At 52.2% G+C, this 26,467-nt stretch overlaps 1 protein-coding gene across 9 annotated transcripts in view; it reads right to left on the minus strand.

Moving 5' to 3' along the window:
• Nucleotides 1-26,467, minus strand: part of GLI2 (GLI family zinc finger 2) — a 267,098-nt gene that overhangs the window by 53,023 nt on the left and 187,608 nt on the right. For all 9 annotated transcript variants that reach the window (XM_084998151.1, XM_084998153.1, XM_021074615.2 and 6 more), the window contains 1 exon segment: nt 13,123-13,228. In XM_084998151.1, coding sequence (XP_084854277.1) covers nt 13,123-13,228 — 106 coding nt within the window.

Raw genomic sequence — 26,467 nt, forward strand, 5'->3', positions numbered from 1 at the left:
AGCTGGGGGTGGGGGCGTGGGGAGGGGTGGATTCCAGCCACATGTTTGCGGAGCCTGGAACACAGCCAGCCCCCAGGGAAGAGGCCCAGGAGGAGTGCGTGGATTAGGCTCCCGCTTCAGGTACCCGAGGAGTGGCTTCACCTCTGGGTATGTGGATCCTGTGTCTGTAAGAGGTGCACCCTGGCTGAGCACAGCTGAGCAGAACCTTCCAGAAGGTCACAGCTTTAGGGGGATGGTCAAGTCACAGGGCAAACATAGGGGAGCCAGGGTGGGAATGAGACATTTGGTCTTGGTGGTGAGGGAAGGGCTTCATTAGACTTCTCTTAGGGGTCTGGGTTTAAACAAGGCCTTGGGGGCGGGGGCACCTACGGGAAAACCCTTCCTCAGTGAGAATTCTTGCCTGGCCAGCCAAAGGGGAGTGTGGAATTTCCTTTCCTGGATGCCTGTCAAAATGCGATGGATAATCCCAAATAGTTTAGATAAGACGTCCTGTCTTCTCAGAGGTGGGTGTGCCGTCAATTTTTACCAAAATTTGAGTCCATTAGTGTGTGCTTTGGAAAGGGCTGGGAGTTAAGGCCCCTCATTGGAACAGTGGCAATTCCAAGAAGGCTGTGAAGCCCCCGGCAGCTGGGTCTCAGGGTGGGATGGGGAGAGGCAGGCCCCGGGTGCCTTCCTGCTGATAAATGTTCTCCATCCTGCTTTCCTGGTGCTCCTGGTTCTCTGACCACCACCCAGCCCCCCGCCCATCAGAGCAGCCCTCTGCAACTGCCCATTCTCCCCCTGGCCTCCCCTCCAGCCCCCAGGCCATGAGCTACCTGTGAGCAGCAAGACTTCCTCCTTGGCCTATATCCCTGAGCCTGAAGCCAGGCAGGCACACCGCAGGCAAAGGGGGAGTGTTGTCAAGTGAATGCCGGCTAAGAACTCCCCCAACTGAGTGAAGCAACAACTAAAAGCTACTTTCCTTGAGCAGGTTAAGCTCACATCTCAGAAATGCAGCTCCTGGAGTTACCGTCGTGGCTCAGTGATTAATGAATCCGACTAGGAACCATGAGGTTGCGGTTCGATTCCTGGCCTTGCTCAGTGGGTTAAGGATCCAGCGTTGCCATGAGCTGAGTGTAGGTTGCAGACGCGGCTCAGATCCCACCTTGCTGTGGCTCTGGCGTAGGCCAGTGGCTACAGCTCCGATTCGACCCCTAGCCTGGGAACCTCCATATGCCGCGGGAGTGGCCCTAGAAAAGGCAAAAAGACAGAAAAAAAAAAAAAAAAGAAAGAAAGAAAGAAAGAAAGAAAGAAATGCAGCTCCTGGAAGGAGAAGATGAAGGAAAGGGCTTGCTCAACATATTCCTCCTCTGTGGGGACCGGGGCATATAACTGATGCAGCACTGCTGGCTGCAGTGATGCAGCTGCAACAGGATCCAGGGACGGGGCGCTGCTCATGAATTCCCTCAACTAATTATTTTTTTTGGCCATGCCCACAGCATGCAGAAGTTCCTCGGCCAGGGACTGAACCTGCACCACAGCAATGACCCAAGCCACAAGAGTGATAATGTCAGATCCTTAACCCACTGAACCACCAGGGAACTCCCAACAAATGTTGGCTAAGGCTGGCAGGAGTGAACCCGAGTGACAGCATTTGGGACACAGGTAAATCCAGCAATAAGGAATTAGGCTTGGCACATGGGTGCATTCTGGGCACTGGCATCAGCTTTCACCTGGAGTAGACAACATAGATGTGTTCAATGGGAAAAGACCCCCCCCCCCAATCATCTCAAAGGCCAATTTATCCACCAATACCTGAAATTTTACTCTTAGTGATTAATTCCTTTGGGCTGATTCCTGTACTGTTCCCATGCTTGGCAGCATGGGTAATACTCCGTAGCCCTAGAACCTACATCGAGATGCCCCTACCTCTTCTAGGACAGTCACAGCATAGAGAAGAGCTCGGGCTTAATGGTCAGAGCTCACTTACTGGCTGAGTGACTTTGGGAACCCCTTAAATTCTGGAAGCCTCCAATTCTTCTGCCCTATGAAAGGCAGAGAATACCACCCACTACACAGGGTGTTGAGAGGACCGGCTGCAATACCCTCCGCCCAGCACCCCGTGGAGTGCCTGAAACAAAATGTGGGTTTCCGTCTGGTGTTGACACGAGCATGGAAAGAGCAAGCAGCTGTCCAGCACTCCTAGGCACCAGGAACTGTTCTCTGCGCTTTACACATGCAATTCTCACAAGTACCCCTTGTGGAGCGGAGTTTTGTCTCCACTTGAGAGATGGGGAAACCGAAGCTCTGGTGGCTAAACAGCCAGTCCAAGGGTAGAAAAGCCATAGACAGGATTTGAAACCTGGCTCTGCCCTACATCCTAGGGGTGTGGGATGGAAACTGCCAAAGATGATGGGGGTCCAGGGGGTCAGGAGAGGAACCAGGAAGATCACCTCTCAAGCCCACAGGACCTTTCTCCACGGGGCAGCTCTGCACACCCTCCCCTGCTGCAAACCCACCTCGTTTCTGCACATCAAGATCAGCTTCGTTCCTGGGGCCCCCTCCTGCCCTGGGCTGACCACACAGACTCTCTGCAAAAGCCCAGAGTCAGGCAGCACCTCTTCTGCGGGGCCAGGCGTTCAGCAAAGATCAAAGAGCAGGCCGCCTTATCAGACACGCTCCTCATTAAACTTTTACAGGCGGATTCCATTATAAATGAGCTGTCTGTCCCACACTGCCGCCAAACGAGATGCCAGAGCTGGGGATTTGAAGCCCTCGGAGCGGTGAGGCTTTTGCACAGAGGGCGGGGAGGGGTCCTCTGGGGTCAAACTGCCTGGGTTCTAATCCCAGGAGTCAACCTCCCCATGCCTCAGTTTCCCCACATATCGTGATGATGCTGCCTTCCTTGCAGGGTGCTTGCTGATGGGCATTAGATGACATAATCCAGAGAGCTGGACACAGGCTGCTGTGACTACCCCTTAGGTAGTCTGAGGCCAGCGTCCTGCAGCCCAGAGAGAGGAAGAGACCTGCCTAGAGGGCTCTTCAAGGAGAGCCTGCCCAACATCTTGGATCAAGGCTCCCCGTCTCTCTGTCACTCAGTCCTCTGACAGCCATGGGAGCAGGGAGGGCTGCCCTACAAACGGTCTGGTCCTGGGATTTTCTGGGCTCCTTGTCAACCTGCTGGGCAGCTCTGGGGAAGAAGTGGTCAACCACATGGGTGGTTTTGTTTTTGCTTTTTACAGCCTCACCTGCACTACATGGCAATTCCTGGGCTAGGGGTCCAATTGGAGCTGCAGGCACTGGCCTGCACCACAGCCACAGCAACATGGAATCTGAGCTGTGTCTTCGACCTACAATGCAGCTCATGGGTTAAGAACCTGACTAGGATCCATGAAGATGTGGGTTCGATCCCTGGCCTCACTCTGGGTTAAGGATCCGGTGTTGCCATGAGCTGTGCTGTAGGTTGCAGACGCATCTTGGATTCCGAGCTGCTGTGGTTGTGGCGGTGGTGTAGGCTGGCAGCTGTAGCTCCAATTCGATCCCTAGCCTGAGAACTTCCACATGCCACAGGTGGAGCCCTAAAAACAAAAGAAAAGAAGAAGAAGAGGACCATGAATCCTTCTGCCCCCCTCAGTGCCTGGCTGAGGACAGAGCTGCCAGGGCCCCAGGACAATGCAGGTGGTGAGTTGCCGGCCAAACTGGCTTCGAGTTCATGAGTCCAAGATGAGCAGGTGCCATCTTTATGGAATGCTGACCTTGGAAAAGGCCATCTTCGAATCCTCCCCAGACTTGAAAGTTCATGGGGTCAGCCAGCAACAGCCAAGAAACTCACTTTCTTGAAGGAAGCACCCCCACAGCGGGGCTGACCATCCCCACGGATATACAGCTGCCAGGACCAAGCGAGGCTCCAGGCTCAGACATCAGAAACAGCTCGGGGGGTTGGGGGGGCAGGAGTGGGGAGCGCTCTGTGCGATTTGCACATGTGACAAAGTGCACAGGTGATGGTGAAGGCCAAGGTAGCGCCTACCCCTACCAGCTAGTGTTCCAGCTTTTTCCTTAAAGGGCCAGTGCACTGACTTTCCATGAGTTGCTGGCAAAGCCCCAGAGCTATCCGTCCCTAAGAGCCCATCTTCTCTCTTCCATGCTGGGTGGCCTTGGCCTGTGACCACTGGAGCACTGCTCACCAGCTACCTCAGGAGCAGGTGATCAGCAGGACAGCAATTCATGGGTCCGGAATCCCGGTGGGTGCTGGGGGTCATGGATGACAGAGGTCAGGTAAGGAGCCAGGTGAGTGGACTGTCCTCCCTGGGGCTGAGGTGCTGTCATTTCCCCCTTTCCTCTCCTCCCCCACCTCCACCCCCCAGTATGTGCACCTCCTCCTGCAGACTAAGAGTGTGATATTTAGGTCCACTGTGGGCAATGGACCTGGGAAGGGGTGATGAAAAGGAATCAGGACATTTTTAACACCCATATTTCCTTTTTTTTTTTTTCCTTTTTCTGCCACCTCCAGCATATGGAAGTTCCCAGGCCAGGAACTGAATCCAAGCTGGAGCTGCGGCTTATGCTGGATCCTTAACTCACTCACTGCACCAGGCCGGGGACTGAATCTGCACCTCCACAGAGACCAGCCGGATCATTAATTCACTGGGCCACAGAGGGAATTCCCAACACCTCTATTTTTGAGTTGTTATCATGGAGAGAAAATGCTAGCTCTATGACCCTGGACAACCAACACACAGCTCTGGGCCTGCTCTCTTGAGTGTAAAATAGGCAGGGTGGCCTATAGGTGCCTATAAACATGCAGATTCCCAGGCCTCCCTCAAGCCGGAAAGAGCCAGGACTTCTGGGGTCAGGGCTTAGGATTGTGCATTTTGACACATCCTAGTTCAGATTTGCAGCTGGGTTTGAGAAACTTCTCCATGGGATGGTCTCTCTAACCCTTCTGGGTGGGAAGCAGCTGGAAGTGGTCCTCTCTGAAACCCCAGAGCAGGGCTGGGATGGAAAGGACCCGGAAAGCAGTGTGGGGAGTAGAGGACTGACCCCAGCCTCCTGCAGCAGGACCTCCTGCAGCAGGAATGTGAACTTCCACCCTCCCTGCAGGCATAGAGTTAATCCTGGCCCAAGCAGCCCCCACTTCCGCACACACCAAGGAGGTGGGGAGCTCCTGCTGAGGGTCCTGCCGTGCCCCGCCCCAGCCTTAATGCCCACGATGCCCACTGAGCCTGTTCCCAAGAGGCAGGGCCAAGAGGGGACCAAAGAGCTCCTCTTCCTGCCTAGCAGTCACCAGGGATGGGGATACTGCAGGACTTTCAGTGCCGCCCTTGGGAAACTTGGCGGGGGGGGCACATCCCCACCACAGGGCAGGGGGAGTGGTGTCAAAACCTGCCCAGCAAAAGCACTCTCCCTAACCATTCGTCTCCCCATCACCTGCGGTTTTCAGAGGTGACAGGTGCTGCACCTGGAGCCCCGGAACCATCAGAGGGTTACTAAGCTATGCAAGGTCTGCTGTGGGTTTGCACCTCCAGGGGACTGGGGAGGATGGCTCTGGAGAGGGCTGGGGTGCAGTTGACCACGAGGATGAGGAAGCCATTCAGCCAGGCGGGGCCTGTGGCGTTTCCACACTCTGACCCACCCCCCCGCTCCTCCCACACGTAGCTGCGTGTTTGGAGTAGTGTTCCGGCAGCTCTAGCGGGTCTCCTTCCCACCCCTACCCCCTCTTCTCCTGTCATCCTCTGACAGCGCCTAGGGTTACCCTGAAAATAAATGAGACCCCACCTCCCTTCTGCTCCTGGTGGCCAGAAGGATAAAGTCCAAAGTCCACAACTGGGGGAGAGTAAGACCCTTCCTCCCGCCATCCCCAGGGGTACCTCTTCAGCTCCACTTGCCACCTTCCCACGGCACAGCCACCAGACAGCGCACTCTTCCAAGGTCTCACCCTGGCCAGCCTCTGTCACAGTGAACCCCCTTCTCTAACAGGCCGGTGATAAGAATCCTGGTTACCATCTACTGCATGTTTCCAAACTGCTCTAAATGCTTTATTCATGTTACCCCATTTAGTTTTTTTTTTTTTTTTTGGCTACACGCACAGCACATAGAAGTTCCCAGGCCAGGGACAGAACCTACACCACAGCACTAACAGAGCTACAGCAGTGACGATGCTGGAGCCTTAACAGGCTAAGCCACCAGGGAACTCCATGCCCCATTTAGTTTTCAAGATCACTCAGTAGATGAGGTAGGTACTATTATTGTGCCCTTTTACAGATGAGAAAACTGAGGTTATCCATTCAGTTTAGACAGCTGGTAACATCCCAAGCCTAGTGCCTTCAGTGCTGGGATTCAAGCTCAGGTGGCCTGGTGTGGTGGTGGCAGGTGGAGCTATGCCCACCGGGGCCCAGAGAGCCAATGAGCAGCAGTCCTGGGTGCCGAGCAGCCACAGAGGCTCGGGCAGAATGATGGGAGATGACACCGCACCTCATTTGCTGCACAGCGTTTGTGTAATTAGACACATTTGGAGCCGGCGAGGAGGAGCAGGCTACCGCAGGGTGTGATGGATTGGGCGCTCCACCAGGCTCCGACCGTATTAATCACAGACGCCACAACCAGGGGGCCATTCTTCTTGCAGGGTTTATCCTGTTTCCCATCTGGGACACCCCTCTGGGGGGATGAAGGGGTGGGGTTTCCACGATCTGAGTCTAGTCCTGAACACTCACTGTGTCCCCCGTGCACCCTGTGTTCTGGGCAGGAACCAACTGTCCCTGGGATAATTCGAAGCTGTTACAAACCCACTGCTGCAGGAGGCGGGCTTGTGGGGAGGCGGAGCCTGTTGGGGGTGGGGGCTCCACAACCCTTGAGCAGAAGCAAGCACGCCCATCTTGCACGGATGAGACACGAAAGTCGGTGCACCTCTCTGAACTCAGCCTCTGCGTCTATAAGATGCAGATTCTGACCGGATGTCACAGGGCAATCAGGAAGGTAAATTAACACAGCAGGACTGGGCTTCAGTGCAGAGCCCCTGCAGGCCCTGCACACAGGGTTGACACCTGCACACAAGACTGACAGCTGCACACATGATTGACACCCTTTACTGTCTTCTGCTGGGTGATGCAAAGCTTATCACCAGGGCTTGGTGATCACAAACGAGCTGAGTAATGCCATCCAGAGATGTCCACGTCCTAACCCCGGTACCTTCTTGGCAGATGTGATTGAGATCAGGATTCTGAGACAGGAAGATTAGTCCGGACTTCAAGGCCCTAAAAGCAAGCACTGCCATCCTTATAAGAGAGACAGACAGAGAAAACTACAACAGCGGAGGAAGAAGGTGATGTGATGGTCAAAAGGCCATGCGAGAGGCAGGAATCACCGGCCGAAGAGTGCCGGCAACCTTTGGAAGCTAGAAAAGTCAAGGAAATGGATTCCGAAGGAAACGAGCTCTGCTAATACTTTGATTTTAAGCCCATAAGACTTCCTTCAGATTTTTGGCCTCAGGAACGGTCTGAGAATACGTTTTAAGCCACGGAGCATGAGGCAATCTATTACCCCAGCAACAGAAAATGCTACACAGCCCTTTAGGTACGAAGTAAAGAGCCATCCGGGACAGTGAGTGACAACTGTTTCCACAGGCCTGCTGGCCTGGCTGGACCTCCCCTGCTGCCTCTCACCTCCCTTTTCTGCTTTTCTGGGTGCTCTACCCACACCCTGCCCTTCACTGGCCAAGAAGGAAGCAGGCCCAGAGAGGGGACAAGCCTGTGTCCAGCCCTGAGCTGGTAAGTGGTGAGTGGCAAAGCCTGGAGAAGACTCAGGGGCCACCTCCTGGCCACAGCTCTCCACTAACCCTGGGAGTGAGAGTCCTGAGGGGCCCTAGTTTAGTGACAGGGTCCTGCCTGCAGCCAGAGCATCTTCAACCTGAGCCTGCAGCAGCATGGCCTGTCATGGGTGCTGAACACAAATGGGAGGCCTACCCTGGAGCCTCTGACTCAGCAAGTCTGGGCAGGGGACTGAGACTCTGCATTCTGAGCAGGCTCTGCTGAAGCTGTTGGTCCAGAGCTTTAGGGAACCACTGACTTAGAGGGCAGTGCCCTAACAAAGGGCTAAATGAGCTTTTGAGAAGGAATTGTCCAGACCGATGCAGGGGACCTGTGGTCATACCTGGGCTCCCAGGAGAGAGGCCAGTGTGCAGCCAAAGGCCGGGGCTCGGAAGACTGTGGTTAGATTTCCCACTCTCCCACTCCCTCAGTGGGTGATCCTAACGATGGCTTATTTAACCTCTCTGTGCTGCCTCAGTTCCTTCTTCTGGAAAATGAGGATGGCATGAAATGCACACCTTACAGGGTTGTTGAGAGGATTAGGTGAGATGAGACGTATGAAGTGTTTACAGCAGAGCCTGCCCACAAGGTTAGAGTTATTTCAAGACATGGCAGTTGTCAATGGTGAGGGCTTCTTCTTCCCCCTCCCCACCCCTCACACATCCAGCACCTGCAGCGTATGGAAGATCCCAGGCTTCGGATTGAATTGGAGCTGCAGCGGCCAGCCTACGCCATAGTCACAGCAACACCAGATCCCCGTCGCATCTGCCACCTACACCGCAGTTCATGGCAACCCTGGATCCTTAACCCACTGATCGAGGCCAGGGATCGAACCTGTGTCCTCATGGATACTAGTCGGGTTCATTGCTGCTGAGCCACAACAGGAACTCCTAGGTGAGGTCTTCTTATATCTCTATCCTGGCCCCTAGGTATGTAGGGACATAGGAGCCAGGATGTTCCCCCAACACAGTGTCACAAACCTGCCTGGACAGTCCCCCAGGGAGTGCTCAGCATTGCCACGTGTCTGACCAGCACAGGGCCCCTTATAAGGAACACTTCACTGCAGGCCAGCTGTGCCCAGGATCAGTGTCACTGAACCAAACAGTTCTCCAGAGCAGAGAAACAGCCATACAATACCCTCCTGAAAAGGGACTCAGCTCTCCTGATACTGAGAGGATTTTTTTTTTTTTTAAACTCATAGGTTTCTTAGATGCCACCCAATGAGCAAATCTGGGTTGCTCCACCAGCTGTAAAAGAATGCACTTTCCAGAAACTTCCTGAGCTGTGGTCTCAGGCACCTGCAGCTGGAGAAGCCTGGGAGGCGGGCAGAGGGTGGAGATGGTCCCACCTCCCACCAAGTGGACACAAGCCTGCCAGCAGCAGCTCCTTGTCATATGAAGACCAGCTACAGACATCAAAATAAAATGCAAAATTCCAACATGTCACAGGGGATCACTTGAAGGGACTCTTTATGTTGCAATCTGACAATTTGAACAATACAGTACATAGTGACAGCGATCAAGTATAACTTGTAGAAGAACATGAATATCCACACCTTCATGTGATAGATGTAAATGAGCAAATAAAGAAAGAAATGGGAAGGAAGGGACAGCCCTTCCTTATAGTGGATTTACAATCAATAAATGTGGTAGGGATCATGGAAATAGAAACTCACCATTTGGGAGTTCCTTGGTGGCTTAGTGGGTTAAGGATCTAGCGTCATCACTGCTGTGGCACAGGTTAGATCCCTGGCCTGGGAACTTTTGCATGCTGCAGGCATTACCAAAAAAAAAGAAAGAAAATAAAGAAAGGAAGGAAGAAAGGGAGAAAGAAAGAAAGAAAAGGAGGGAGGAAGAGAAAGAAAAAGAAAGAAAGAAAGAGAGAGAGAGAAAGGAAAAAGAAAGAAATAGAGAGAAAGAAAGAAAGAAAGAAAGAAAGAAAGAAAGAAAGAAAGAAAGGAGGGAGGGAGGGAGGGAGGGAGGGAGGAAGGGAGGAAGGAAGGAAGGAAGGAAGGAAGGAAGGAAGGAAGGAAGGAAGAAAGAAAGAAAATCACCATTTGGCAAGTATTAGTAGTTACCATTTTTGGCAAGAATCATCAATGGACGTTCAAGTGAGTGGGTAAAAAATATGATGAGACAGGAATTTACATTTTATCAAATTATTGCCTCGCAAAAGACTTATAATGACAAAGGGACTAACTTTCAAGTGGAGAAACATGGCAGACCTCACCATAAGCAAGCGATCCAAGTTAGTATCTCCAAGGATGAGAAGTACAGCTGTCACGGGTCCCTGACACGAGGCACCAGGAGGGCACAGCACCACATCCATGGGAGCAACCCCCACATGCATCATCTGGATTTAATCATGAGCCAACACCAGGCAAACCCAAATCGAAGACATTCTCTACAGTATCTGGCCTTTCTTCTTCAAGAGTGTCAAGGTCATATGTAAACTGGTGCAGCCACTATGGAGGACAACACGGAAGTTCCTCAAAAAATTAAAAGTAGAACTATCATATGATCCAGCAATCCCACTCCTGGGCATCTATCGGAAGAAAACCATAATTCAAAAAGACAGATGCAGCCTAATGTTCACTGCAGCACTAATCACAATAGCCAAGACATGGAAGCAACCTAAGTGTCCATCAACAGAGTAATGGATAAAGAAGACGTGGTATGAATATACAATGGAATGTTAGCCTTAAAAGAGAACGAAATAATGTCATTTGCAGCTACATGGATGTACCTAGAGATTATCATACTAAGTGAAGTAAGTCAGAGAAAGACAAATACCGTATGATATCACTTATATGTGGAATCTAAAAAAAGTGATACAAATGACCTTGTTTACACAACAGAAATAGACTCACAGACATAGAACACAAACTTATGGTTATCAAAAAGGAAGGAGGGGGATGGATAAATTAGGAGTTTGAGGTTAACATATACACACTACCATATATAAAAGAGATGATCAACAAGGACCTACTGCATAGCACAGGGAACTCTACTCAATATTTTGTAATAACCTACATGGGAAAAGAATCTGAATATATGTATAAAAACTGAATCACCATGCTGTACACCTGAAGCTAACACAACACTGTAAATCAACTATACTTCAATAAAAAATAAATTATAAAAATGATATGGTACATATTTACAATGGAATATTACTCAGCCATAAGAAAGAATGAAATGATACAATTTGCAGCTACATAGCTGGACCTAGAGATTCTCATACTAAGTGAAGCGACCAGAAAGAGAAAGGCAGATACCACATGAATATCACCCATATGTGGAATATAAAATATGACACAATATGTTATCTCTGAAACAGAACTCACAGACATAGAGAATAGACTTGTGATTGCCAAGGGTGGCGGGGGGAGGGATGGACTGGGCGTTTGGGATCAGCAGACGCAAATTATTATATATAAAATAGATAATAAAATAAAAGACAGATAAACAACAAGATCCTACTGTACAGCATAGGAAACTGTATTCACTATCCTATAATAAACCATAACAGAAAAGAAGAAAAAGTGTCAAGGTCATGAAAGGCAAGAGAGACTGAGCCATGTCCCAGGCTAAAGATAACTACAGAGTTACAACAACGAAATGCAAGGGCTGAATCCTGAACAGGAAAAAAAGGACATCTGCAGGCAACTGACCAAATTAGGTAAGATTTACGACTGGTTAAGAGCACTGTACCGGTCTTTGGTTCTGTAAGACGTGAACGTTTGAGGAACCAGGTGAGGCTACACAGGAAATCTTTGTACAATTTTTTTTTGGTCACTCCTGCAGAATGTGGAAGTTCCCAGGCCACGGATTGAACCCATGCCACAGCTGTGACACCAAATCCTTATCTACCAGGCCACCAGGGAACTCCTCTTTGTACTATTTTTGCAACTTTTTTTTATATGCCTGAAATTATTTCAAAGCACAAGACATATAAAAGAGAAAACAGAATATCCTGGTTTGCTTTGTCTGGGGGTGGGCAGTGTGTGCCCAAAAATAGGGGTCATCTGCCTCCCGCTCAGGCACAGAGCTCTGAACATGGTGTGTGCTCGCCACATCTTACTGACTTTATTCCAGCAGCAGCTGGGAGAGGAGTAGGGTCTGTCTTCAAGAGGTGGAATGTATGGAGGGGGTTCTCCACTCAGCAGACACTGTCCGTGACCTTATTGAGCACTGGCCATCGTGGAAGCAGAAATAGAGAAAAGCTCAGACCTCCTAGGAGCAGGTGTGAAAACAGCTCATTCCGGTGCCATAGTGTGGTGGGAAACCAGGAAAGGACCCCTACTTAGGGTGGGCCCCCAGGAGGAGGTGGCTCCTGAGCTGAGCTTAGGGATCTGTAGGAGTTGGCCAGGAGGAGGGGCCATTCCAGGCAGGCAGGGCCATGGGACACTTACATAATTGGCAGCTTGGTGGGGGCAGGTGAAGAGGCTGGGTCAAGAGGGGCCTTGGGGCCCCCCTTTTTTAATGGCCACACCCTCAGCATATGAAGTCCCCAGGCCAGGAACTGAATCTGAGCCACAGCTGCAACCTACGTCACAGCTGCAGCAATGCAGGATCCTTAACCCACTGTGCCCCACTGGGGATCAAACCCGTGTCTCTGCAGTTGGATTCTTAACCCACTGTACCACAGCAGGAACTCCTGGGGCCTCTAGATCCTTCCAGGTAGGTCTCTTTCAAGGTGGGTGTGGAGAGCAGCAGAGATATGGGGTGGGGGGCAAGGTTTCCGCCTCTCTTCTGGAAGCAAGATGGATGAGATAGCAAGGGGTTAAGTTTTGGCATCATAATGACCAAGAAATTGACATCAGCACCAGGCTCTGAGACCCCAGGTGGGGGTGAGGGAGGCAGGGGTAGGTCTAGACAGACACACAGGTGACACACTCCTTCACCTGGGGGGTCGAAAAGCAGGGAGTAGGTGAGGCTTGGAAGTGTAACTTTGAACCTGTCCTTGACAGCAGGTGACCCTAGAATTCAGTGTCCGAATTGGAGATACTTGAGGAAGTGAAAGGAGGCACTAGGAATTATTATGCGGGGACCACCTATATTCAAGGTCATGGTACTCCTATGGGACTTTGACCTGCAGGGCATCCTCACTGCCTGGGTGGGGAAGGAGGCAGGTGGATACACGGGGACCACCTGCAGCCTTGAGAGCAGTGATGCAGGTGGGAGGTGAGCAGCCGGCTGCCTTCTCAGGTGACCAGAGGGGAGGTGGGGTTCACAGCCCACAGCCCCTCTTCACTCCTGGGTGACAAAGGGGGAATGATGGCAATCGATCGGGAACTGCAAACGGGAAGGTGGAGGCAGGGGTGGCAGGTGGCACTTACCCGGGTACACCGTGGACAGAATGGGGCTCGTAATGGTACCTCCCCTCCTGGTGTCGCATGTCAAGCGGCAAGGGGGCGTGGAACGGTGGCAGAAGATGCTGTGGAACTGCAAAGGGGAAGAGAGAAACAGGATTTCAAAAACTTTGCCCCTCCCTCGAAAAGCAATTTTCAAAGGGCTTGAAAGCTCCATGAATTTCAGAGCAAGAGCAGTCAGGACGGGGGGCTCAGGGGTGCCCGGTTATCACACGCCTGCGAAGGGGGATGAATAAATAATCAAAGTCAGCCTGAGACCCCTACATCTTCCACATAAAAGATCCCCAACCGCGCTCTTGACAAAGACAAGCAGCCAAGCACTCTTTGAACTCGGGCAGATGACAGGTTCAGCCGCAAATCAGGGCTGACAGAGCCCACGGGCCTTGGCCCATCTCAGGCAGCCCCGGGTGAGGGCCTCCAAGACACCGCAGTCACACGGGCGGGAAATATTGACCTGGAACCATCTGCGGAGGCAGGGCCGGCTCCCGGCTGCGGCTGGCCTCAGGAAGGCCAAGTCCCACCAAGCTGCCTGTCCCGTCCTGCTGGCAGCCCGCAGTGGACACCTCTGTGGGTCTGTTAATTCTCCAGCTCTTAATGTTAATTACTGACCCCAAGGGCACTGGCGGGCACCTCCCAGGTGCCAAGGCCAACACGTGAGTCCTGGTTTCCACGGTGTGCCCGACCCCCGTCCACATTTGGCCTGCCCTTCACACATCATCGTGATAATTGTAGGATGCTCTTTGCTTATTTAAAAAAAAAAAAAATCCTGGGAACCTTAGAGGCAAACATAATTATAGGCCTTAGGAAAACAAGGCTCTTTAAAAAAGTAGTTAGACTGGGAAAAGGGCTAAGGAGCAGAGGTTTCTCAGTCAATGCACACTCAGACTTAAGGCCACAGGCCAGCACGGGTGAGAGTGGAGTCTGCATGGCTCAAGAGTTTAAAGAAATCACATGGGTTTGTTTTCCCCACGCACAGGTCAGCCGAATGGCCAGCCCTACAGTAATAAACGCACACAGATAATGCTTCTAACTGCTTCTGTGCAGGCAGATCCTGGTACTGTATCGTAAGCGCTAAGAATTCTTTTTTTATTGTGGCAAAACATATAGAACATAAAATTGACCTTTTTTTTTTTCTTTTTTAGGGCTGCACCAGCTGGAAGTTCCCAGGCTAGGGGTAGAATGAGAGCCGTGTTTGTGACCTATACCTCAGCTCACAGCATCGCCGGATCCTTAACCCACTGAAGGGGCCAGGGATCGAACCTGCATCCTCATGGATACTGGTTGGGTTCGTTATCCCTGAGCCCCATTGGGAACTCCCAGAATTTCCTTTTTTAAGGCTGAATAATACTCATTACATGGATGTACCACATTGTGGTTATCCAGTCACCTGCCAACGGACACTTGGGTTGAACACTTATGAGATCTTAACAAGAGGAAAAATTTTCTCCAAACATTTAACATTCATTTTTACATATTTAATTTGGAGGGTTTTTTTGGCTGAGCCTTTGACCTGTGGAAGGTCCTGGGCTAAGGATCAAACTGGCACTACGGGAGCTGCAGTGATAATGCCAGATCCTTAACTCTCTGAGCCACCAGGGAACTCCCTTTACATATTCAGTTTATCTTCCGAATTCCACAGTCCTGACGCCCTCCGTGGCAACTGGGGATAGAGAAAGCAAATCTGCTCACCCTGATTCCCTCAATCTGCCAAACGCAGACTCCACACACCTTGGGCTCCCAGGAGACACGACAGGCATGTGGCCCCATCCCCGTGCTCGGGCGCTCCCTTCCAGAGCTGATGACTATAGAAACCACTGCTCTCTTCTCCCCACTGTCCAGTGTGCTCCGAGCAGGCGAGGCTGGGTGTGCAGCTGTGACTCTGGAAACAAGGACAGGTGGACCAGGCAGCCTCTGGGAGTCAGGGACCTGGAGCACGGCAGCTGCTCACCAGCTGCCCGGCTTTGAGTCCCCTCTGCATTTCCCTGTGTCCATCCAAAACCAAGTAGCAGTGACCACCCTTAGGGGTGCCATGAAGATAACATGTTCCTGCAGAAGGGTGCCTGGCCCAGCACCTGTGCACATAAGAAGCACTTTGCCCGACTTACCAATAATATCTGGAGCCTCCCTGGTCCATCATCAAACTGTGACTATACCATCCACTAGCTGTGGGGCTTGGGACAAGATGCGCCCTGCTCGTTGCAGACCCTGGGGAGGGCAGAGGGCCAGCACTGGCCTGCTTACAGCCTTGGAGACAAACTGGGCTTCCCTGAATCCTCAGGGGAGTCAGCAGGGAATCAGTGAGCATCTCCCCAGATGTGCAGGGAAGGGTCTTTGTGGCTCTGTTTTAATGTGGCCAGATGGACCCCATTACAGTATGATTAACAAAAGAAACATGGCTTGCTTCTATCAATTTCTGAACATTTCCCTGCCTATCTAAGAGCCCCTGGAGGCAGCTGGCAGAGGTATTACTGTACCCATTTCACATATGAGGCCAAGGGTGACTTCAGCCCAAAGTCAGGGGGCTGAAAGATGCCAGAGCCAGGAGGGCAACCCAAGGCCCCGCAGAGCAGAGCCGGGCATGGGCAGGGACATGTTACAATGGCTAGCAGCTGGAGTGTGGCAGTCCCCGCCCAGGTCCAGAGGGCATGTGCCTCACATGGTCGTCCTTGAGGAGGTCGGCTGTCTCTCGGGGCTTTGCTTATAGCGTCTCCCTTAGTTTGACCACCATCAACCCTGTTCTTATCCCCATTTCTCAGGAAAGAACATCGAGGCTCACAGTGGCATGCTTCTACCTCTAGGAGATCAAGGCTCAGGCAATGACGGCTGGTGTCAGTCTCCCCTGACTCAGACCCAGCACCAAGCAGGCCCTCAGCAATCAGGGCCTCTGGGCGTTCACTTCCACCCCAGCAGTGGCCAGTGCTGGCCCAGGATGGAGGGCTGTGCCTTCGATCAGCTAGCAGCGGAAAGGGCTAGGAGCCCAACCTGGGGATCTGCTGTCCAGACCCCTCCCTCAGAAAAACGACCCAGTCCATTCACACCCCTAGGGGGCTATGTCTGGACGGCAGTCACTGTAGGAACAGTCCTTCGTTCGTTCATGCATCCTCCTGATGCTTGCTCTGCAGCAGCGCTGTTCCAGGTCCTGGATGTGTGTGTTCACAAAGCAGCCCGCATTGCTGCTGTCACAGAGAACCCCGGAGAGGAGACAGGTAGTGGGCAAACCAGAAATGCCTTGATGCCATCATATCGGGGCGAAGAGGCTAAGGAGGAAACCAAACCAGGCAGGGGAAGAGCTCTATAATTTCAGCACAAAGGCCACTTGGGCTGGAGCAGAGGGGTGGAGCTATGAGAGACAGAAGAGGTCCCTCTGGTTTTTTTTTTTTTTTTGGCTGTGCGAGCAGCATGTGAAATTCCTGGGCCAGGGATGGAACCGGAGATACAGCAATGACAATGCCAGATCCTTACCCTGTTGTGTCACAACGGAACTCCTTGTCTGGGATTTTTTTTCTGGGAGATTTGGGAAGCCCCCAGGGATCCTGAGCAGGGAATCGTATGCTCTGATGAAACTTTTCAAAAGGACACAGGAGTAGGGTCAGGCATGGGGGCAGGGTGTGCATCAGCCAGGAATCACTGACTGGCCCTGGGACTTTGGGGACATCATGTCTAGGTCTCGTATTATCCTTCTATACAATGGGGATGAGACAGCTCCACGTTCCTTCCTACCAGAACAATGCTGCTGTGTGATCACCGCCCCCCCCCTCCCCCCGGGAAGAGCCACGCTTGTCCCAGATGGTGACTCACTGAGGCTCCAGGAGGGATCCTGGACAGGTCCCAGATGGGGCTCTGGATGCAGGCACTGTTTCATTTTTATGGTCCTCCCTTTAAAACTCACTGACCTGGCAGCCCTCGTGAAGAGTCTCAGCCCCCAGCCCTAAGCCCTGTCACCTGAGCCCACCTGGAGAAGGACGTCCTCTCTCAACCATTTCTGGGGCCAGTTTTGCAGCCCAGATAAACTGAGGGATGATGGCTGATGCTGGTTCATTTCTTCTGGGCCAGCATGGACCCTGGATGGAAACACTCAGGGGGGACCCTCTACCCGGAGCCCCTCAGCCTGGCCAAGGTGGGGGGCAAGTTCCACTCTGGATGCCTCCGAGCCATCACTGGGTCCAGAGGCCATTGGCAGCCCAGGGACTTAGAAAGAGGAACGTAAAGAACAAGGTGGCCTTCCAGTGACACACTGAATGAGATCCGTCCACACATTGTTTTCATTCTGGGCTTTTTTTTTTTTTTCAGTTAAAAAAAAAAAAATCCAAACGAAATCATGTCCTTCCGCCATAGGGGAACACACACATACACACCATATGCCATTTCAAAGAAATCTCTCTCTTTTTTAAGTTTCTGAGGAAGAAACTCTAAGATGAGACTTCTCTGGCTCGCCCTTCTCCCTCTGACAAAAATGCACATTTGTTTTTGAGCCTACACAGAAAGACTGACAGTTTGAGGAGCGGAAGATGGTGGCGTGATGGCTTTTTTTTTTTAAACTCCAGAATTTTTCCACATTAAGGTTGAAACGTCAAATGCTCCTTGGCTGGTGGTCCCGGGGGGAGGGGACATTTAGTGTCGTCAGTGTCCTTGGTTTAAGGATCTTGCCGTGAGAGTGAGCAGGGCGCTGAAAGGGGGCAAGGAGGACCTTCCCTGGAAGCCAGGCTCTAGTTAATGCGCCGTAAATAAGGACTCTGGCTGGAGAGGATGGGGCAGAGGGTCAGCAGAGGCTTCAGACAAAGAATCTGGGTCATCGAAACGTGCCCAGGCAGCCAGGAGGCTGGGGGAATTCTCCTGGGATGAAGTCATGTGTTGCTACAACAGGGAGGTGCTGCCCTGAGGACAGGGCTTAGAGGCATAGCCAAGGGACCAGCCTGGGAGAGGCAGTCAGGCCCCAGGAAAGACTGGATGAGTTGGGGACACCCCGGCCCTCTGAGCTGTCCAGTTCCTAGAGGTCAGCCTGGGCTCCAGTTACTGTGGTCATTCCCATCAAGGCTGGGGGAGGGAACAGGACAAGAGCACATGGACTCCAAGCCTGGGACTGAGAAAGGGGTGGGTTTTGGCAAGAAGAGCTGTCCAGCCCTGGCGCTGACCGAGGGAGGGAGTTTCTGGAAGGAGGCCTGGCCGGATACAGGGCTAAGTGACAATGAGGGACACTTGTCTCAGTGCAGCCCATGGAGCCTGGGCAGGAGGCCAGAGGCCAGGACAGGGCAGGGATCCCCGTCCTTCTTGGGCAGCTGACCATGTACTTGAGTTGCTGTGTAGGAGGCTGGGGCTGCGGCTGCATGAGGGACATGCGAATGGGCTCTGGGTGGCCTGATGGATGGCTCTAGGACCAAGAAAGGGCTTCCTGACCCCCAATGTCTCTGGAACTATGAGGGACTCTGCTTGGGATTCCCCATTCGTGACTAACTGATCATGTTCTTTTCCCTTACAATTCTTTGCATCTTAAGAAACAGCCAGTACAGAAGTTCCCATCGTGGCACAGCAGAAAAGAATCCGACTAGGAACCAGGAGGTTGCGGGTTCAATCCCTGGCCTCGCTCAGTGGGTTGAAGATCTGGCACTGTTGTGAGCTGTGGTGTAGGTCGCAGACGAGGCGGCTGTGGAGTAGGCTGGCAGCTACATCTCCAATTCGACCCCTAGTCTGGGAACCTCCATGTGCTGCAGGTGCGGCCCTAAAAAAGCAAAAAACAAAACAAAACAAAACAAAAAGACATACCCAGTGCAATTATTTCACTATATATTTTTTTTCTTTTTAAAGGAAATGGACCTTTGAAAGTCACGGAAACAAATTCACACTAACATGCAAATGACTTGCCAGGTCACTTCCCCTTGATGGAAGGACAGGGAAGCAAGAGACACCTGTGTCTTTGGAGAAGGAAGAAGCTAGTGTGGAGGAAAAAAGCAAAACGAAACAGCAGAAGAGCAGGCTTGAGGTCAAGCTTAGTGAGCTTGACAGCCAGACTGAAATCCGCCTTGCTCCTGAGTTGTCCATCAGTCAAATGACAATTCTAAGGGGCTGACCTGTCCCCATGGTCTAAGGAGCTTGGGATAAGAGTAGAAAGTAGGTGAGCCACACATCCAGACAGACTGGGTGTGAAGCCCAGTTCTGTCATTTGCTAGCAAGTGACAAGGGCTCTGAGCCACAGTGTCTTCATCTGTAAAACAGGATGACAAACCCAAAGGTTGTGAGCATATTACAGGGTCAGCACAGAGCAGGGGCTCAGTAAGTGGGAGCCCCCTTCCCCATCTCTGTGAATCCAGGAGAAGTGAACAAGAGTCACCTATTCCCCAACTTTTGGGGTACAGGACACCAAGATGCATCAGACTAGATCTCAGATGCGCCATCATCAGGGGACGTGTGCGCTATGGGGGCCACTGCCTCAGAGTGGGGAAAGGCAGAAATGATGGGCCATGGGCTTCAAGGGCACTGCAGGAAGATTCTTCTACATGTCTGTCTTGCTGGACACGACACAGTTATCCTTGCTGAAGCCACTGCCACTCCCCCCCCCCCACCCACCCCCTGCCTCAGTTCACGGGCAGGAGGCTCAGGCTGGCCATCCAGACTCCAACAACCCCCATGATTCTTCCCCAGTATGTGCCGTATTGCCCCAGACCAGATACAAAGGGGAGGCAGTTGCAGGCGGCTTCATGGTTCCAGTGAACACTGTTGTGAATTTTGTTTAAAAGGTAGCTTTTAGCAATGAGATTCTGCTGTGTAGCACTGGGAACTACGTCTAGTCACATATGATGGAGCATGATAATATGAGAAAAAAGAATGTATACATGTATGTGTAACTGGGTCACCTTGCCGTACAGTAGAAAATTGAAAGAACTCTGTAAACCAACTATAATGGAAAAAAATAAAAATCATTACCAACAAACAAAAGGTAGCTTTTAGGAGTTCTCTGGTGGCTCATGGAGTTAAGGACACAGCGTTGTCACTGCTGGGGCACAGACTTGATCCCTGGCCCAGGAACTTCTGCATGCCATGGGTGCAGCCAAAAAAAGGGGCACGACTTCCTCCTCTGTCTTCAGCTACATCTCCCTGGGCTGCAGCAACAACTCAGCTCTTGGAAAGTCAGTGGCCAAAGCCCAAGGCAGAGAGGTCCCAAGCAGGTGATGTCCCCATGAGCTGGAGGGTGGGTTCAGAGGACGGGGCCTCATATGATCCAATTTCCTGGCTTCAAACCCAGCTCTCCCCTCCAGGAAACAAGGGGGAGATCAATGGCCTGGACTGTGTGCCTCTGGGGAGGACTTTCCCAATAGAGACAAGAAAGCTACCCTCTACTCCAAGCCCAGTGCCTGACTCAGTCAATTCAACTGCTTAACTCTTCAGGGACTGTGAGCATGAAGGTGCTTTGCAAAAGAAAAAGGATTAATCATTTGTGGAAGGGATGGTAATCAGCACCTATATTTTATTTTTGGCCACAGTGGCTTGATGTGGGATCTCCGTTCCCAGACCGGATATTGAACTTGGGCCGCAGCAAGTGAAAGCGCCAAATCCTAACCACTTGACCACCAGGGAACTCCTGACCAGCACTTTTGTTTTGTACCCTGTTTAACCTGGAAGATCTGCCAGCCCTTGAGCTGTTGCTGGATTTGAGCTCGTGGTCTGAGTGGCTAAAGTCTCTGTTTCAGCCACTGAAGCTGGGCTCCTCTCGAACCCTATGCTCTCTCCCATCCCCATGGAGATCCCAGACCCACGTCTCAGGGAAGGTGGAGCTCAAGCCTCCCCAGAAGGACCAGAAATGACGACACCAGCTCCAGTCCAGAAGAGACTGGATGCTCCCTCCCTCAGCACGCAGGTTTGACCTGGAGACAGGATGCAGTTCAGACATGTTGCTCCTGTAGCCTGGCCTTGACCTGCACAGGCTGCAGCCCCCACCGGGTCCAGCTCATCAGCTTCCTCAGGAATCCACAGCGGAGCTGCCCACCACCCAGCCTAGAACTCTTAATCCCTGACCCATCACAGCCCGGAGGATGGAAGTCACACCCACAGCCCTCAGCCCGTCTAAGTCTTCCGCTCTGTCAAAACAGGGGGCTGCTGCTCAAGTGCTCTGGAGGCCCCAGACAGCAAGGAGCACCACCTGTGCCCACAGGCAGTGCACCGGGCACCTCCATGGAGGCTGTCTGCAAAGATTGAGAGCGGGGTCCATGGGCACAGGCTGCCAGATGGCCTCAGAGTCAGGGAAGGGAGATTTCCTTAGGACCCAGGGCAGCCAGGAAGGCTCCCTGGAAGAGGTGGTTTTGGAGCTGAGCCCTCAAAGGGCCAGGACTGGGAGAGCTGGACACAAGTGGGAGGATGATGGGTTCCTCAGGCTGGAAGGCAATGTGGATGAGTCCAGGAGACTCACTAGCGCCCTCACATGGAACTGTACCCAATGTGTGCTAGCAAAAAAACCACCGGACCCCTCCTGTATTTTTTTCTTTTTTTTCCTCCTGGCCATGCTTACAGCATGTGGAAGTTCCTGGGCCAGGGACTGAACCCATGATACAGCAGTGACAGCCCTGGATCCTTAACTCACAGAGCCACCAGGAAACTCCTCTCTTTCTGGGGCCTCTCAGGGCTTCAGTGATGGGATACAGATATCCATCACAAGAGACACGATGGAGCACCTTCCAGGAGCTAACCTCAGGGATTCTCAGACCCGAGAGTCACCCGCTGGCTTTGTTAAAACACCACTGCTGGGCCCCACCTCCAGAGGGGTGGCCTCAGTGGGCCTGAGAATCTGCATTGATAAAAAGTGCCCAGGTTGAAGTTTCCACTGTGGCTTGGCAGGTTAAGAACCTAACATAGTGCCCATGAGAATGATGGTTCACTCCCTGGCCTCACTCAGTGGGTTAAGGATCAGACTTGCTGCAAGCTGCAGTGTAGGTTGCAGATGTTGCTTGGCTCTGGCATTGCTATGGTTGTAGCATAGGCCTGCGGCTGCAGCTCCGACTCAACCCCTAGTCCCAGGAACTTCTGCATGGCACAGTGTGGCCATTAAAAAAAAAAAAAGTGCCCAGGTGACGCTGACAAAGCTTGCCGGGAACCCCACTGGGCAAATGGCTGGCTTGTATTAGCCTTTTTACTTCCAGCACCTGCCTGTAGCCCCAGAGTTCCCACTGGGACCAGTAAGTAATTAAGAGATGCTTTCCTATTTGTGTCTCTTTTTGTGCCTACTATGCATCGTACTAAGTGGAGAATGTCTGCAGCTGGAGAAATTCAGCCGGGTGTTGAGAGAGATGACCCTGGTGTGACATCTGAATCCTGGTGTCCATGGCGCCATCTCATTTACCAGGGCTTCTGAACACTGGCTCCAAATGGCTGGAGGAGCATAAGAAACGCGACCCCGTGTCTGTGCTTTTCCAAGTACGGGAAGGAAGGGGCAGGCAGGGCTGGAGAAATCATGCAGGTGGCATCTGTGCACACTTCCCTTCACTGGGGTGGCCTCGGCCCTGTCTGAAACCTGGTCTCAAAAGCCAACCCTTCCGACGTGCGGACTCAGAGGGCCCAGGCCTCTCCCGGTGGAAACCAAGTCATGGGCCGAAGCAACCCCAGAACTGGCGGAAGAAAAGCACCGAATCCAGGGAAGCCTCATTCCTGCAGGCAAGCCTGATGCAAATGATGCTGTTATCTGCAATAATAATCCCAGGGATAGGCTGCTTCCAGAGGCCTCTCCTGGATGCCCAAGCACTGCCCCGCAGGAAGCCCTTAATAAGAATAATAGTATCCTGAATGGCACTCTAGAGCAAGCAATTAAAAAGCGTTTTTGTCTCACTTGGTGCTGGGCAGGGATAGATGGGTGGGAATGAAAATCAGACAGGAAATTCCAACACCACAAGCTGGCTGACGTCGGGTGGGCTGAGGCCCAGGCCGCTCGCAGTCAGGCTTGCCTCCTCCCAGGACTTGGCAGGAACCAGACAGCGGCTGGGCCCACCCCACAGCCACGGCTGGCCTTTCCAAGACGGTGTTGCTTGACAAAGTAGGACAAAATAGCTGCCGGGAAGGGAGAGGACACTGGGCTGGGGTCAGCACCAGCGCCCCCACGGCGGGGCGGGGAAGGGGGGGCAGTGCCCCGAGGCTGATGTGCAGGGCGGAATGGGGAGGCAGGCAGACAACAGTGAGCATCCCGTGGCTGGACCAGCCCTGTAGTTGATTAGATGCCCCAGGGAGAGGCAGGATCCACAGCATCTTGGGACCCGTCCTTCTCAGCTACAGATGGAATGTTTATGTCGCCCCAAAATTCTTATCTTGAAACCCTGATGCCTGATATGATGGTGTTTGGAGGTGGGGGCTTTGGTGACTAGGTCATGGGGTGGAGTCCCCACGAGTGAGATTAGTGCCCTTATAAAAGGGAACCAGAGAGCTCCCTTGGCCCTTCCACCAAACAAGTGAACAGTGGGCAGCGAGTGGTTTATAAATCAGACCGAGGGATGTCACCAGACACCGAATCTACTGGTACCTGGATCTCTGACTTTCCAGTTTTCTGAGCTGTAAGGATTGAATGTTTGTTGTTTAATCCCCACCCCCTCATCCCTGGTGTTCTTGTTACAGGGCCTGTGATGACTGAGACGCCACTTAGTAAGCAGCAGTCAGATGAGGGAAAAAGGCCATAGGAGGCAGATGGAACCTGGGCCAGGGGTCTCCGGGTGGTGGTGGACAGCACTGAGGCTGCAGCCGACGCCCTGACCCAGCCTGGCCCCCACCGCTGATGCACTTAACTCCCTGCGTCTCAGTCTCCTCATCTGTAAAATGCGAGTTGTGATAGGACTCACAAGGGAGAGAAACTGGGAAGTAGAGGCCAGCTAACGTGTCAGAGCCCATGCAGGCCAGGCACACAGGAGGGCACCACAGTGCCCCCATGGCTGTCTCCATGACCTCCTGCCCCTTCAGGTGAGGGGTGGGAGATTGGGGGGAACTCTTAGGACCAAAAGAAACCTTGGAGAAGGTTAAGCCTGATTAAATTTGAAAACAATCTTGGTCCCAAAGATGCTATCCCAAAGAAATAGCATGCAGGAACCCAAAAACTGCAATAGATTTGAAGCCCCAGCAGCCTTTTAAGAGGCCTTGGGGAAAGTTCAAACCCAGCCTGGGGGCCTAGAGGAGAGTGACCTTGTCCTGGTGCTCCTTCCACCTGCTGCAGAGGCTGGGGATCCCATGCTGCACAGGTTAGTCTGCTTGGATGTGCCCCAGAGTCTTGTCAACCCTTGAGAGACTCACCTGCCAGCTAGTACCACAGCCCCATCAGCTGGCAGCTTAATGCTATCCTGTCATTTGTCGTGGGACATTTAGTCCTTTCAGGAGGATGCCTGGGCCACTCCTCTGCCTGTTCCTCCTGGTTCCCCAAGGTGTCACCTGCCACTCTGCTTCCTTTACCAGCATCTACCCACCTTTCCTCTCCTTTCCTTTTCAAGGCTGCACCTCTGCGGTATGGAGGGTCCCAGGCCAGGGGTCAAATTGGAGCTGCAGCTGCTGGCCTACACCACGGCCACAGCAATGCCAGATTTTTTTTTTTTTTTTTGTCTTTTTGTCTTTTGTTGTTGTTGTTGTTGTTGCTATTTCTTGGGCCGCTCCCGCGGCATATGGAGTTTCCCAGGCTAGGAGTCTAATCGGAGCTGTAGCCACCGGCCTACGCCAGAGCCACAGCAACGCGGGATCCGAGCCGCGTCTGCAACCTACACCACAGCTCACGGCAACGCCGGATCGTTAACCCACTGAGCAAGGGCAGGGGCCGAACCCGCAACCTCATGGTTCCTAGTCGGATTCGTTAACCACTGCGCCACGGCGGGAACTCCCAATGCCAGATTCTTAACCCACTGAGTGAGGCCAGGGATCAAACCTACATCCTCCTGGATACTAGCTGGATTCTTAACCTGCTGAGCCACAGCGGGAATTCCTTTTTTTTTTTTTTTTTTTTAAGTAGGCACACCCTCAGCATATGAAAGTTCCTGGGCCGGGGATTGAATCCAAACCACAGCTTTGACCTATGCCACGGCTACAGCATCATAGGATCCTTTAACCCACTGCACCGAGCCAAGGATTGAACTTGCACTTCCACAACAACCCCAGCCACTGCAGTTGGATTCTTAACCCACTGTGCCATAGTGGGAGCTCCTGCCCTTTCCTGTAGAGCTCCAGTGAAGGGTTCCCCCGGTCCAGTGCTTTGGCCCTGCCTCCCACCCTCCTGAGAACACCAGGAGAGCCTGGGGTCACTCTGCTGTGGTTCTCAAGGAGGCCATAGCGCTGGTACCATCCCCACCAGGCACTGCTGACACCTCCCCAGGCTGGCCAAGACACCCCCTGACTGCAGGGTGTGTTTGAGGGTGGCACTTACTTTCCTGCCACAGACAGCTGGTTACAAATGCCTTTCATTGCCTCATTGAAGCCGGGACTCCTAAGGACCCCTCCTCAGAGCCCCTCATCAGTATGGTCCCCATAACTATGTGTGACTCAAATCTCCTCTACCTTAAACGGGTCTCCTCTGGTATCCCCCCATCAAGGACAGCCCCAGCCTCACAGACATATGATGTGGGCCACACAGGTTATGTTATGTTATTTATTTGGGGGGCCATGCCCATGGCATGCAGAAAAGTCCCTGGGTCAGGGATCGAACCTAAACCACAGCAGTGACCTGAGCCATAGCAGTGACAATGCCAGATCCTTAACAGCTAGGCCACCAGGGAACTCCACCCTGTGTTATTTTAAATTTTCTAGTAGTCCCATTTAAAAAAAAACTAAAAAGAAAGAGGTAATATACAATTTCCTTGACCTAGTATATCAAAAATATCATCTTTTCAACAAATTATTAACATTTTTTTTTCTTGTATGTGCACTAAGTCTTCCAAGTTGGTTGTGTAGTTTCACTGACAGCTCATCTCAACTCGAACCATTGCCACGTGATACGCCCAGAAGCAAAACATGGCTCACGGCTGCCTGGCGGAAAAACTCAGGTTGAACAGTTATCATTATTGAACTTTGGCTTTGAATTCTAATCTAGGTGAATAAAAATGTCATTGATGTATACATTATGGGGATGAGTGGTCTCCCCAAACCTCAGGCCTTCCTCGCTTCTGAATCTGAGCTCCTTGCAAACTTCTATTTAGTCACTTAAATTAGCCAATTAGGGAGCTCCCGCTGTGGGGCAGTGGGTTAAGGAGGCAGTGTTTCTGTAGCTGTGGTATAGGTCAAAGCTGTGGTATAGGTCACAGGAACTTCCATATGCCTAAAGTGCGGCCATTAAAAAAAAAAAAAAAGCCAATTAAGAAGCAGTGATTCTTTCTTC

This window comes from Sus scrofa, chromosome 15, assembly GCF_054392235.1.
Source record: "Sus scrofa isolate SSC_HxYL_T2T_F1_AM1 chromosome 15, Sscrofa_HxYL_maternal_Yorkshire_Landrace_v2.0, whole genome shotgun sequence".
Lineage (NCBI taxonomy): Eukaryota > Metazoa > Chordata > Mammalia > Artiodactyla > Suidae > Sus > Sus scrofa.